Source organism: Lissotriton helveticus, chromosome 7 (genome assembly GCF_964261635.1).
Source record: "Lissotriton helveticus chromosome 7, aLisHel1.1, whole genome shotgun sequence".
Taxonomy (NCBI): Eukaryota; Metazoa; Chordata; class Amphibia; order Caudata; family Salamandridae; genus Lissotriton; species Lissotriton helveticus.
The window spans coordinates 287,654,988-287,670,339 of record NC_136068.1 but is presented as its reverse complement, the minus strand read 5'-3'; the positions used below and the strand labels follow the sequence as shown (position 1 = coordinate 287,670,339).

Sequence of the window (15,352 nt, the reverse complement as noted above, 5' to 3'; positions counted from 1 at the left end):
AATTGTATATATAAATGTGTGTGTGTGTTTTATTTCCACAGACATCAATATATCAAATGTTAAACACGTGATTTTAATAAATATGTTACCCTATATATACATACACACACACACACACACACACATGCACATATATATATATATATATATATATATATATATATATATATATATATATATATATATATATATATATATATATATATATATATATTTATGTATTGCTATAAACACAAACACATATATGTGGATACATATGTGTTTGTGTTTTTGTATAATTATATATTTATAGATAGTATTAAATATTAGTGGAATACATTTAATTTCCATTATAGTAAATGAATATATCAAATATTTGACCTTTACTACTTTAAACTCTATTTGCATTTTAAAAAATCGACATTCTTGTATTTTAGTGTATGGTATTAGTGTTAATCTTTTGTTTTTTCCCGATATTTTTGTACTTACCATTATAAGTATGGGGACACGATATTTTGGTAAACAATGTTTTTGATATATTTGTGTCAAACAATACTGTTTAAATCGATATTGCATCAGTGATCCTGCATATGTATGAACTCAGTATGTACCACTGATCGATCACTATGGGCTGCACTTTCCATATCTGTATACACTATTCAGTAGTGCTACCCACCCATATCCCCACATCATAACTAACTGATAATAAAAATAGCTGCTCACACTATTCACTCATCATCAGCCTTGTGTATACCCCCACTGTCAACACCAATGTCAAACCTCAATAGATCGCCGCACTTGCAAAGCTACAAATTCACCAAATCAGCCACGATCCACATCATTTTAACTCCCACAGCATGTCAGCCACCCACAGGCAAAACAATCACCATTTACCTGAGGTTGAGCCGGTGCTTTCTATCATGCTTGGTGGTTGGCTGTGGTGTGTGCAGCCTTAACTTGTAAGGTTTAAAAAGCCTGTAAAGTAACTATGCTATGTTACAGTTGACTGGCACTAGATCTGTACAAACTAAATATTTTTTGGTTTTCTGAGGTCTCAGACAACAATCATTTTAGATTATCACATGAGGGGCAGCGTATGCATGTTGGTCTGTGTGCCGCGGAGATAGTCTACTGTCCAATCTGAGTTACCTCAGTTATTGCATCAACTGCTGTCCCGGTGTGTGATGTGTTTTTCCACACACCCAACTACCAGCCATCACAAAAAGAAACCATTCAACTACAAAAAGCAAGGCCTATTGGGTTTGCCAATGCCTATTTAATTTGTATTTGTTGCATGTCTAAATGAGACATTAAACTTCATTCAGGAAATGCTGATCAAAAGAGTGAGGCTCTGCTATTTAACCGAACAGAGGGGCATATTATCAAGGAGGTTTATCTCCGCTTTTTTGGCTTCAAAAGCCAAGAAAGCTGAGATAAAATTATCTCCCTATTACCTAGCTGTCGCTAACACCAGTTAGCGACAGCTAGTAGGAGATAGTGACCATCTTGGGCCCCACTTTGCATGTCAGTGAAATTTATCACTAATGACATGGAAAGTGGGCGTGCCAAGATGTTAGCGACTGAAAACAGTCGCTAACATCGCTATCTCCTATTACCAACTTTTGGACATATTCGCGCTAAGCGCGAATATCTCCAAAAGCTAACACCTGCCCCTGAGCAGTTCTTAGCCATGTTATCCAATGGTAGGTGGATAACATGGCTAGGAGCATTAGCTCGGTAATGCATGAATATCGCGGACTTTTCAGAGATATTCATGCATTGCGGCCGATTTTTATCGCTTTTGCGATAAACCTTGATAATAGCAAGGTTTATCTGCGATAATTTCTGACGATGCTTAGCGTTAAAAAATTCGTTGCTAAGCATCGTTAGCGATAAATATCGCTGAACGTTGGTAATATGCCCCAGAGAGACTGGTGTGGTAAACAGTGAAGAGTCACTGGAAGACACCAAGCAGGTGATATTTCACAGCATTTTCAAACCAGTTGGCAAGAGTCACATCTTTTTCCACTTGAAAAAAGACCCACTACTCCCTTCTTTTCGAAGTTCCTGTGTTTCCTGGGATTAGCCTTACAGAAATTATTGCCCCATGTCATTCGTACATCTCTGATGCAGATTAGTACCTAAACGTGATTACTTTCCCATAGTTGTATGTGCAGTTCTTCACTTTCATTGTTGACAAATGGGAACATTTGCAAAACACAGTAAGGGGAATCATACCTGACATGGTCCAACATTGCTAGTGGCCACCGTTAGTTGGATGTCCCTGAAGAAAGAATTAGTCACGAGTTAGAAAAAGGCATCTTTCATCACTGTGTAATCTCTTGAGTTTTGAATACGCATAAAGTACAACATTGTGACATAACTTGTATAATGAAACTAGAGGATACCTCTCTCAGCAAAAAATATGTAGGTAGCACAACTTAAATTCAGCCGCGGTCGGCAGTGGGAGTACCTGCCGGGCGGTGACGTGGGGAGGGGGAGGGGAAGAGTGAGGGGTATTAAACTATGGATTACGGAGGTTTACAGCTAAGTTAAAATATCATAAATAAAATGAATTTCGTTGCATGTACTGCATCCCCAAATGCGATGCGGTGCGAGCAACGAAATTCCTTTTATTTATTTATATGTTTACTTACCTGTAAACCTCTGTAATCCATAGTTTACTATCCCCCACCCTGCCCCTCCCCCTCCCAACGTCCCCGTCCGGCAGATACTCCCACTACCGACCGTGGCTGCTTAAATTGCAAAGCTTCTCAAACACCTCCTGCAGAAAGTTTTTTGAGTTAGGATTTTGGAAGTTTTGTCACCAGCAAAACCAACTGAATGTATCACCACTTGAACGTTGTTAACTAAGTGGCGATTGCAAATATGGATATGCTTCCTGAAGTTACAAAATTTGATACCCGAAATTCAAAGAACATGTGAAAGTCTGTGTCCTATCTCTTTAAAAAAAAAAAAAGAAGTGTATTCATTCACTGGGCAGTGACATCAAAATAATCAAAGACAGTCCTAATATACCAACACAGATTTTTCTCATTGCAAAAGTGACATTACATATATATATATATATTTCATTTCTATACAAGAAATATATTAACCTGAGATTTAAGCTGAGAGTAAGTGCCTGATTAGGATGTGAGTTGGATCGCCACTGATGGTTTGCCCGACAGCCAGGATAGCGCTTATCACCGCATTATGATGTGGTTGGTGGGAGCGCATCCCTGAATCTCAAAATGCGATGCAGGGCGCGCTACGAAATTCGTTTTATTAATTAAATTGTGTACTTACCTTCAATTATCCATACTCCAGTTTTTAGCACCCCCCACCCTGCCCCTCCCCCGCCCCGCTACTCCGCCCCACCGAAACTCCCTCCACGGGCCATGGCTGGGACCGCCAGTACTTGACTATCAGGGATCACGCGGCAGATAGAGCGGCAAATAGGAAATATTTAGCATACATAATATGTTTCCGGGTAGCAGGAGATACACCAAATAACACTGTCAAAACCAGTCACTAAGACTTAGAAACACATCCTGCCAGAACCAGCCCAGTTTGGAACACAGAAATAAAAGTGTGGAGCCTATCCCCTTTATCCTGCTGCAAACATCTAAAAAACGCTGGTTCGAGATATTTGGATACATTTTTTGGAAGGTGGGATGTAATAGACCATCCATCTTGAGGTGAATCCCATGCTTTTGAAATTTGCAGCTGTAAAGTATTTATACCCAACTATACAAATATGCTCCCATTCACCATTAGACACTTGCTACCCAGCTACCTCTGTGAGTTTATTTAGATTATCTCTTATCAAGGGTGAATCAGAGGTTTTCCTTAGAAACCTGTACCAATTACCAATCTCCAGCAATTCAGTTCGAACTAGCAACTGAAAAAGGCCCTGAGTGGATTCATTCATCTCTTGGCAATTACTAGTGGGGAATTCCAAGGTCTGCATGAAGCTATTCCAAAAACTATTGCATTCTTCTTCCAGACGTTGCTGCATTTCTGTCCAGATGAAGAGCTGGTTTCTGATAAGAAAGTTGCCTAATGCTACATAACTAGGTTAATCAGAAGATAGGGAGGAGGAATAACTGTCCATTCAGTTCTCCTGGTTAGTTGAACAAAATCAAAGGTGGAATGGACACTTGTAACCACGTTACCTTGGTTCCTTAAAAAACCCTCATGAACGCGGTGAAAGAGTCGTATAAAGCAGTGTATCTTTTTCTACGCCCCACACTCGAGTGTGGGGCAGAGAAAAAGATACAACGCGGTTACAAGTGTCCATTCCACCTTTGATTTTAATGCCACATAACCACAAGAACTCGAAAGTATCTAAGCCTAAAGCTTCACAATCCCGTAGCCGAACAAACTTATGACAAGGCGGCACTTTTCTTTCTCGAAAAAAACCATTTCAATATAGCATTCGTGTCAAATAACATCTTATAGCTTGTCCGTTTCGGCAACCTAGCCATTTTAAGGAATAGAGGAAGATCCGTTTCTGAATCTTGGGCCATCCTAAATAGTAGAAAATTATCTAGCCCACGGTAGACCTCCTTTCTACTAATTATAGCATCTAACTACGCCGCCTGATAGTAGGAGTAACAAGCATTTGCAATGGAATAGGTCTTGCATTTGCGTGAGTTTGAGCTATTGCCATTGAAAATGACAATGGCTTTTCTTTATGTGTTGATTTTCAAAACAGATAAATTAAAGGCATTGTCATTTACAATGTCAATTGCTTAAACTCTTGCAAATGAGAGTCCGATGGCTTTGCAAATGCGTGTTTGTAAAAGCACCCCATGCCACGTTTTCACTTAATGGCAGCCGCGCCCCTTTCATTGGATGAGCCGCGTCAAAAGAAAGGTGTGCAGCCGCCATCAAAGTGAAAGCGCGGCATGCGTCGCTTTTACAAAAAAAAAGCATTTGTTTCTCAAGTTGACAAACAGAAATGCTTTTTTTACAAATGCGCCCCATTCTTCGCTTTTGCTTTAATCGGGCCATGCACATGTATTTAGACAAGCCGTGTCTAAAGAAAGGGGCACAGCTGCCATTAAAAGGAAAGTGTGGAATGGGGCCCTTTAAGACCAAAAATTTAACATGTAGGTAGAAAAAAACATGCAACCGCATTCGGCGCCGCAAACAACAAACCAAAGTCACTGGAACCATTATATCTCTGGCGGCGTGCTGTGCTAAAAAAAACAAAAAAAGAAAGTGTTGCGAGAGAGCCAGTCCTTTCTCCAACAGCAGGCAGAAGAAAACCATTTAACCTAATCAAATAGTGCTTGGAGGCTGTAATTAAAGCCTACTGAGTAACAACACATGTAACAGGGTTATACTCCTATGTGGTTACATGATGAGACAAGGCGGTATTAAGGAGAGACTACTAAGCCTATTGACCAATGATAAGCCACAGTTTACAAAGGACAGTGACAGGAGCCAATTAAAAGGAAGGGCGTAAAGTAGGTATAGTGTCAATTCCTTGCCTGAATACAGCAGTTTAGAAGAGACAGCGCAAGCACTGCCTATACGAGACCTAAAGGTCCGGAAGGCCCTGTCCTACCTGGCCATTATCTAATTCCAAGATGGAATATGTTACTCGTGAGGGCCTGCTATTCCACACAAATCCAATAATAAGGGAATATAACCCCTTAAAAAACTTAGATTAATTTTTATAGGGATATTTGAGAAAAGGAAGAGAAATCGAAGTAAAATAGATATGGTAAATTAATGACACTCTCCAAATTTATATCAGAGGGAGAATCACCCATCTTGACAGCAGGGTTTCAACTCTGTCTGACATGGCTTTATAGTTGAGAAGAAACAGATTTGATTGCTGGTTTCACACATGAACCCCAAAATAGAGGACCGGGTGATATCTATTAAATTGTTCCTGTAGATTCAAACGCAACACTATTAATGAGGTGTTAAATAAAAGAGACTCTGGGCCACATGTACAAACATTTCTGTTGGCAATTTCCTATTAGTGAATTTTTGTGATTCGCTATTAGGAAAAAACAAATAGGTATGCACAACAGTGTGCTTTACTCTGTTTCGATTCCAAGTGGGTCACAATTGACCTACCTCATTAAAATTCATGAGATAGATCGCCATTTGCAACCCCTTGGGATTCGTTAAAAACACAGGAACTGTGGCCTGATGGGGAAAGCAGACGACCATGCGTTTAAAAAAATGCAAAGTTTTCTTTTAATTTTTCAAGAGTAGGCAGTGGTCAGTGGTACCACTGCAAGCTCTTAAAAAATATGTTTGCATACATTTACAACAGGGAAGAAGTCCCTTGGAGTCCCCTTCCCGTTTGCGGATAGGTTACCAACAAATTGAATTTGGTGGTAAAAAAGGGAATGTTTTGCGACCACTTTTGAGTTGCAAAACATTCATAGACACCACTGCAAGTTGCTATTGCAAAGGGACACCTGCCCCTTCATAATATTTAATCTCTATTTTATTTTACGATTCTGTAATAGGTTACCAAATCACAAAATAGGGTTTGATACATATAAAACAGCTTTTTACCAGTTGCTAATGACCCTTTTCTGGGAATCAGGCGGTTTGCGATTGAGAAAATGCTACGTACATGTGGCCCTCTATTTTTCCAGGGTTGATCTTGTATCTCCTTTTTTATATATCAGTATTCACTCAATTGCACACTCAGTATTGACCATGTCTACTTTTAAATAAAGAACCATATCGTCAGCAAAAAGCTTGATCTTGAACAACTCTTTGATTGGAGATTTAATGGAGGCAGCGCTATGGATTCTTGCTGCCAAAGGTTCAATAAAAAGAGCAAAATATATAGGTGACATAGGGCACCCCTGGTAGGTGCCTTCTTTCACCTGAATTACCCCAACATCCTTGATGTTAATTATGACTCATGTGCCCGCGACCTGATACAGGTTACAGATCATGTTGGCCACGCTGTCTGGAAACCCGAATCTGCCCAAGGTGAAAAACAAGGTGTCCCAGTTCCCTAAATCGAACCTTTTTCAGTGTTGAACATTATAATAGCCGCAGTACCTTGAAGATGAGAAAAAAATCAATAGTCTGAATCAGAATGTGAGTGTCTGCTGCTATTAAAATATTTCCTCACTATCTCTATCCTCAGACAGGCCTAAATTTTAAACAGGTTTTAAGATCATAGGGATACGTCGTTAGTCTTGTTTAACTTGTGTATACCAAGAGAAAAATATGCCGACATCTGACTTTCCTCATATTATTTCTGCTGAAAGGTCCTCCAGTGTAAAAAAGTGCCTCATATTTCGTTTGGCCAACATGATTTGTTTTTTATCCTATCCCTTTCCTTTGGACTTGCCTTGTCTAAGGCGGATTGTGCTGTTTCAACAGCATGCTGTACTTCCCATATGTGGACTTTGCGCTCCTTTTGATACTTATACATAATTAAACAGCTTTGAAGCATAGCCTTAAAGGGCTCACCACACCACAAACACTGAAGATGATTGGGGATTTAATTAAATTAATTTTGTTATAAACATCTGGGTCTCAGACAGCCAGGCCTGATTGGATAAAAGAGTTCTATCGAATTGCCATTTTAGCCTGATGGGATTAAATGCTGCTGACTCAAAATGGATGCATACAATAGAGCGAGCTGAGAAGGATTTGGCTATTATTAACCTCAAGAGCTCGAAAGTATCTAAGCCTAAAGCTTCAAAGTCCTGTAGCCAAACAAACTTTCCTAGAAACCAGTACGGAGATTCTCCGTACTGCCTTGCTAGGAAACAATGTGCTGAGATGCAGAATTGAATTGGAGGTAAAACGATGTATATTGCATCTCGTGTGGGTGGTCAACATGCCCCGGTTTGAACAAATTATAATTCTGCCTAATTGTGGCAAAGACCGAGGCAGTTTAAGGCTGGGTTGCTTTTTGGCCTTGTTGGAAGTATCAAAATCTTAGATCTTAAATAAAGTTAAAATCATCTCCAACAATCAGAGGCTCTTCAGCCACATAGCTAGATTATAAAGATTTTTTCAAGTACAAGTTTCATTGGAAATTGGACCATTAAAGTTAGCTAAATTGAACGGAACACCTTGAACCCGCCTGTTAGCCAGCTCCATCTCCCCTGCTTATCCCTAATAACTCCTGATTGCCCAATCTTTGGATCTAGCCAGATATATTGCGACTCCACGCATATCACATCCGGCAGAGGCAAAATATACTTGAGATTATTGCTTTGGAATCAGAATCTTAGGGTTAATATTCTTAGGGTGTGTCTCTTGCAAAACGATCATTTCAGGATTGATCGACTATCCGACATTGTCAAGGAGTTCACTAGGCCCAACAACGATACCACAGACGCCCCACCCTCTCAAGACCTCTGAAACAAACTCAGAACCTTATTCCACCACAAAATCACCAGTTCTATGACAGCTTTGACACCCAAGGCCATCCCACTATGCCCAACACCACCGAACGCAACCACGCTGCACCCCAACAGATACTCCTTAACAGGATCCTGCTCACCAAAGACGACACACTGAAGACCATGAGGAGCATCCACTCTGGATGCCAGTATCACTTCTACCATAGAGCAGACACCGCCATCACCCCGAGCTTCACCACACCATCAACTACTCCATCAAGACCGCCACCTTCCCCAATGACTGGAAACATGCCAAGATCAGCCCCCTGCTAAAGAAGCCATCTGCCAACCCGACAAAATTCAAGAACATCAGACCCATCTACCTGCTCCCCTTCCGAGCTAAAGTCATTGAGGCTATCAACCCCCAACTTTCCGACTTCATCAGAGGGAACCACTTTCTGGACATCTCCTAATCAAGCTTCCAAAGCAACCACAGCGCCGCCACTGATGACATCCGCTCCTTCCTTGACTAAGGCAAATCCACTTTCCTCATCCTACTGGACCTCCTGGCTACCTTCAATACTGTCTCCTACAGCGCCCTAATCACAAGACTCTACGATGCCGGCATCTGTGACAAGGCCCTGTACTGACCGCCTCCATTCCATTCCTCTCAGAACCTACAAAGATCAGCTGCGGAGTGCGCCAGGGCTCCTCCCTGAGCCCTGCCCTGTTCAACATCCACATGGTCCCCTCGCCTCCATTGTCATGAGCCCTATGCTGATGACACCCAGCTGATCCTCTCCCTCACCAACAAACCCACAGCTGTCAGAATCAACCTCCACAGCTAGAGGAAGACCTTTGCCTCCTGGATAAAAGATAGTTGCCTCAAGCTCAAGTAGAACAAGACCAAAGTACTCATCCTGGGTCCCACCCCCTCAGCCTGGGATGACTCCTGGTGGCCCAACAAGAAATGGTCCAGCACACTTAAGCAAGATAGTGATAAAACTGCATGTACATAGGTTAATCATTCAAAAGGCTGAATCAGTTATCTTGTGGAAGTTCATTCTTTATTGATTCTTCATTAAAAATGCTGTAGCCATTGCCAACGCGTTTCGTCGTTCACGGACTTCTTCAGGGTGGAATAAATCTTGTTATATAGAAGTCATTTTGCATCAATTCCAGTGTTTTTCTTTTTTTGAGGAACAATCTTAAAGCATACGTCTCAACAAGTATTTTATATCCTCCTTGGCGTTGTCTTGTCACAAATGTTTTGGTATTGGCCTGCTTTCATGTTGATAATAAACTTCACAAAGAAGGAACTTCCACAAGATCACTGATTCAGCCTTTTGAATGATTAACCTATGTACATGCAGTTTTGTCACTGTTTTGCTTAAGTGTGCTGGATCATTTCTTGTTGTGCTTATATGTAAGGACATTTTCATGTCTTTGGAGATTTAGGGGATTTTGAATCTCTGGTCCGTAGCACCAAGAAATCTTTGTATAGATATAGGACTTAAGATAGGTGCAATCTGTCATAACCCCAATCCCCTGTAGCGCTTACTGAACTGACTCCTGGTGACCCGCTGCAGTGGGATCCCCCTAAACTCATGGAGCATTCACGTAACCTCGGCATCATACTGGAATCCTCACTCACTATGACCTGCCAGATCAACGCAGTATCCTCATCTTACTTCAACAGGCTTCACCTGTTTCGAAAGACATTCAGATGGATCCCCAATCCCAAAAACGAAAAAGGCCATGTAACAAACACAAAAAGGGGGTATCCACTCAACTTTGGGTATTTTGTGAGTCCTTCTGCAGAGCTTACGCCTCTTTGACTGTTTGCACATGTCTACACTCAAAGGAATGGGACCTACACTAGCTCACCCCTCAACAAAACAAAGAAGAAAGACCCTAAAGTACTCGGAAACACAAAAATGGGTATCCCTTCAAATTGCCGAATTTTCAACATCTTTCAGAAGGCCTTGCACTTCCTTTAAATATGTAAAGATGTGAAAAAATCTTTTGAGCAGAACCTTATGTTTCCACTGCTGTACTATTGAAGTCTGCATCCCTGAAGCTTTAAATTGACCCAGAGGTCCTACAAAATCTATCCACCTGAGTGCAGCTGTCTCAGAAATATCTGAAAAGATGGGGATATGCCAACATAAATCCTTTGAATAGCCAATGACAAGATACATTCTTTTAAACAATAGTCTGCAAAATTGATAATAATGGTACAGGGATATTTAAAGTTTGGTGGGCACGGAGCATTAATCCGGTGGGCCCGCATAATGGAAAGATTGGATAGGGCATCCATATGAATATGGGATTTAATCAGGGATTCCATGAACTGAGTAGTGGTCTGATAACCCCCGACCTCTCAGTGCCTTCAGGTATTCCAATAAAGTGTAGATTAGATCTCCTTGCAAAATTTTCAATTTCATTAATTTTATTTTTTCTATCAGCCATCTTTTTTTGAATTGGGTTTATATCTTCATCCCAAATCAGGGAATGGTCTCGGCTCCATTCTTACAGTTGTGCAGGTATTTGCAGTATTATCTCCTCGATTTTACTCAACCCCTAGGGAAACGGGGTTACTTCCTGAGCTTGAGCAAGCAAGCTTAAGCTCTCGAATTTCTGGCAACATAGTCCTTAAAATAGGTTTCACTAGAAATGGCTGAATTGACGGAGCAGGCTTTTCAGGACCAAATTTTGGGGAGATGTATTTGCATTAAGCTGTATCGGATTCTGCCCCTACACTTCTGCTGATGCTCCTGGTAATACGTTGCTGCTTTGCGCGTTGATCAAAAATGCTTTCTGAGGCTAATCTAACAGAGGATTGGGGCAACTTAAAGGATTTTGGATCGTAGAAAAGATCAGCAAATGATCTTGGGTGTCACTACTTTCATCTCCAAGATGTCTTATTGCCCCGTTTGGCACCCCTGGAAAAGTCTTAGTGGTCGTTGGAAATTCTCCTCCAACTTTCATGTGCCTTGAAAACAGCGGGTATTCTTTTAGCCCCTTATGAATTTTTGATACAGTATCCACATCAAGGATAGGAAGAGATGGGGGGCGTGGTTTCACCGGCACCAAGATGACTGCTCTTTGAGTATGCTCTGCCAGCCGAGCACTAAATCCGACAGAATCCTGGAGGCGCCACACCCATCTGGACTCACCTTCGAGGGCCTTTGTTGCTGCGGGTCCCGGGGGGCAGCTGGTTGGGGAATCCCTGCTGCCTCCGCCGGATGTGTGGTCTGCGATGCTCGCCTGATTGGGCCTGACTGTGCATGGTTAGACTTGCCTGTCTCGTACTTGTGCCCCCGCTGCTTGCGCCTCGAGCTTGCATTGGGGGTCCGTGGTAGGCCCTGATGGGGTCTCCAGGGACCCACAGCTTATCCAAGTTGCGGTTGGCGATCGCCATTCTTACTCCCTACGTACAGCTGCAGTGGCAATCGGGAAACCTGATGCTAAACAGCACAAGATAACATTTGAAGGTTGCCACACTTGAGGTCAAATCCAGCTTAATGACTGTAGACTCTAAGATTGTTCGCCTAGACCAATTTAATCATCGTGTGGATTCCCATGACAGCCGGATCACCCAATTGGAAACTAGAGTATCGGACGCTGACGATACTAGTACTAAAAACCTCCAGTGCCTGCTCAAAATGGACAAAATTCTCGAGATCATCAGGGCCCAAAATGAAGATCTTGAATCCCGCTCCCGCTGAAATAACCTTCGGATCAATGGAGTCCCTGAGTCCACTTCCATTATCAAAATGGAGGACTATGTAGAATCACTGTCAAGAGAACAGTTCGGTGCAGTCCTATCCAATGTTTTTATAGTTGAATAGGCGCATAGTTCCCTGTGCCAAAGACCCCCCTGGGGCCCTCGCAACCAATAATTGCTCGCATTTTGAACTGCCATGATCACAATGTAATTTTGCGATGGGCCAGTAAGAGGGGTGAGGTTAGGCATCAGGGTAACACCCTTTCTTTTTACCCCAACTTCACCCTAGCTGTGCAGGCTGCCAGACAAGACTTTCTACCCATCAAGCGACAGCTTAAACAATTGAACATCAAATACGCTCTCATGTATCCTGCCAAATTGGACATTGACACTGACGACAAACCACGCCACTTCACTGGTCCCAAGGCAGCCATTACCTCTTTTAAACAGCTGCAAAAAACTCATGCACGAAGATCTCCAGTGCCTGATGCTGGCGGATCCACCAGCGACAATGACTAGTGTACCCCACAGTGTCCTGCTTGTTTGAATGGTACACCCTGTGGCCGCATCCATGGGCTCGGCTCCTTGGTGGAGCCACATTAATTTTCCCTCCAGGAAAGCTCACTAACTTTTTAAGCAACTCCTCCGATGTACCTCTCGGCTTGGCCCTCCTGCCTCTGGCCGGGGACATTCCAGCGGAGTCCACGTGCTTCAACGGGTTGAGTCCCATGTACTTTCTCCATTCTCCAAGTTGGGGGTTTCTGGGTAGGGAGGGAACTGCATCTCAACCTGATTTGGGGATTGTAGTGGGAGGGGGGTGGGCTTGGGTAGGCTGTTTGGGGTACCGGGTGCCAGGACTGTTATTGTCAGTATTGACACTTCTCTGTTTCCTTAATAGTTTGTACCAGTTACCTTTTATGTTATGTGATCCAACTACTGCATGCGAAGCTACGAGTTCTCTTCCCCTAAACGACACCACGAGGGCTCAAGACGGTGAATGCCAACTAGACCTAACTACTGATTGACGTGATGTTACTAACATGGAATATAAGGGGCATTAATGACCATCGGAAATCTAGACTATCTCGCCCGACACAGTGTGTACATATTCTTTTTGAAGGAGACACACCTCTCCACATCCAACACAGCATGATTACGGGCCCGCTCGTGGAGCCCCTCTCACTCGCCAGTATATTCCAACTACATGAGGGGCATTGCCAGTCTACTTCAAAAGGGCCTCCCATGACATACCACACACTCACATGTGGACACTACAGGAGATATGTCATCTTGGCAGGCATGTTATACTCACAACCATTAGGTATGGCAGCCATATATGGACCTAACCTGGATGACCCACACTTCTTCCTCCATCTCTGGCAGATAATCTCTTCACATGGGCTGTGCCCCGTTGTGTGGGGTGGGGACTTGAATATCGACCCACAGAACACTATGAATCGCTCAGGCACTAGCCTGCAACAACCCCAAGCTACTGCTGCACTTCACTCACTGATGCTAGACAATATGCTTACAGATGCCTGGCATCATATACATCCCAGCAGACAGGAGGGCACCTGCATATCTACCACGCACAACTGGTGGTCCCATATAGACCCATGGTTGGTGACTGGGGACGTTGCTGACTGGATCTCTTCTGCTGATCATATGGTGCGCACGCTATCAGATCATTCTCCCGTCCGCCTATCCCTCAAGCTCCTGTAAACTCTGCTGCCCATGCTCTCATGGAGGTTACATCCCTTAGCCCTGAAAGACACCATTTTTAAAGATGAACTGAGCAGCTCCATGTTGAAGTTTTTTCTACTTAAACAAGGGGTCGGCTGATTTCCCATCCACTCTCTTGGAGTCGTTTAAAGTAGTTATTCGCAATGTTTGCATCGTCAAGCAGTCTGGGGTACTGCGGGCCATCGTGGCTCTTTGGAAAAGCTAGAACTGGAAATGAAGATAGTGGACCAATTGTACAACGCTAACCCTCCCCTGCCACACTGGCTAATATCAGAGTAAAGCTATCTGAATATCAAACTGAGGCAGAGCGTGAGGTGAAACACCTTGGAAGGGCGGCACATGCCCAACAATAAGGGGTAGGCGATTGCCCTTGTTAAACACTGGCAAACCTGTTGCGAGCTCCCCAAGCCGCCACATATGTGACTGAGTTGCTTGACAATAGTGGCCACCATAGCAGATACTATCACCTCTTTCTACTCTCAACTATACACAGCCAGTACAACTTGCCCTCAGGATATTTTACTGCAATATTTCGATTCCATTGAACTGCTCCATCTCACCCTGGGACATATAGAATACCTGGATGCCCCCTTTACGGCGGAGGAAATTGCTCATGTCATTGCTGCCTTGCCGGGTGACAAGGCGCCAGGATCAGTCGGACTGACTCCTGCGTTTTATAAAGAGTATGGGGCAGATTTACGAAGGCCTTGCGCCGCAGGTGCGTCACTTTTTCCCATGGTAAAAATGACGCACCTGCGGCGCAAGGCCTTCATAAATCTGCCCCTATGTATCTATTCTGATTCCCTACCTTGCTGAAATGCATAGAGAATCGGTCATGATAGGTTGCCCCTCTCCCACTCTCCTGGAGGCACTGATCACACTCATACTAAAACCAGACAAACTGCCTGAGCGCTGCGATTCCACTCTCTCCTTAATTAACACTGACACGAAAATATTTGCTAAGTTATTAGCGAGTCGTCTTCTGCCACTCATGCCCCTAATCATATGTCCCGATCAATCTGCCTTCAATCTGGGACGTGCAACATCACATAACTTGTGCACGATCTTCTCTGTCTTTCACCTTAGTATTCCCCCACTGCCTTGGAGGCGGCTCTTTTAGACACCGCCAAGGCATTTGTCACTCTGGAATGGCCATTTCTCTTTTCACTCCTTAGCCGCCTGGGATTTAGTTCTCATTTCATCCAGAAAATATGCTTATTATATATGCTACCCTCGTCATGCATTAAAGTTAACGGACAGATAACCGACTCCGTCGCGATCACTAGGGGCATACGGCAGGGAGGCCCACTTTCCCTGATCCTATTGGCGATCGCGATGGAGACCCTGGCTGCTCGCCTACACCAAAACCACACAGAACATGGTATTGGGTTCTCCACCCGGAGTCTAGTTACCTCTATGTACACGTATGACATCACATTATATATTCGTGACCCACTCAAAAATCTTGCCCCCATGACAACGGAAGTGATTTGATTTGGCGGGCACTGAGGGTGCAAATAAACTGGAGCAAATCTATTCTGTTTCCCCT

The 15,352-nt window shown here is 43.2% G+C and overlaps 1 protein-coding gene across 1 annotated transcript in view; it reads right to left on the bottom strand.

Annotated features, from left to right (window-relative positions):
• The window catches only part of LOC144768431 (BPI fold-containing family B member 2-like), a 117,878-nt gene that overhangs the window by 17,926 nt on the left and 84,600 nt on the right, over positions 1-15,352 (bottom strand). The window contains exon 13 of the mRNA XM_078652077.1: positions 2,218-2,263. Coding sequence (XP_078508203.1) covers positions 2,218-2,263 — 46 coding nt within the window. The remainder of the gene's footprint in view (positions 1-2,217; positions 2,264-15,352) is intronic.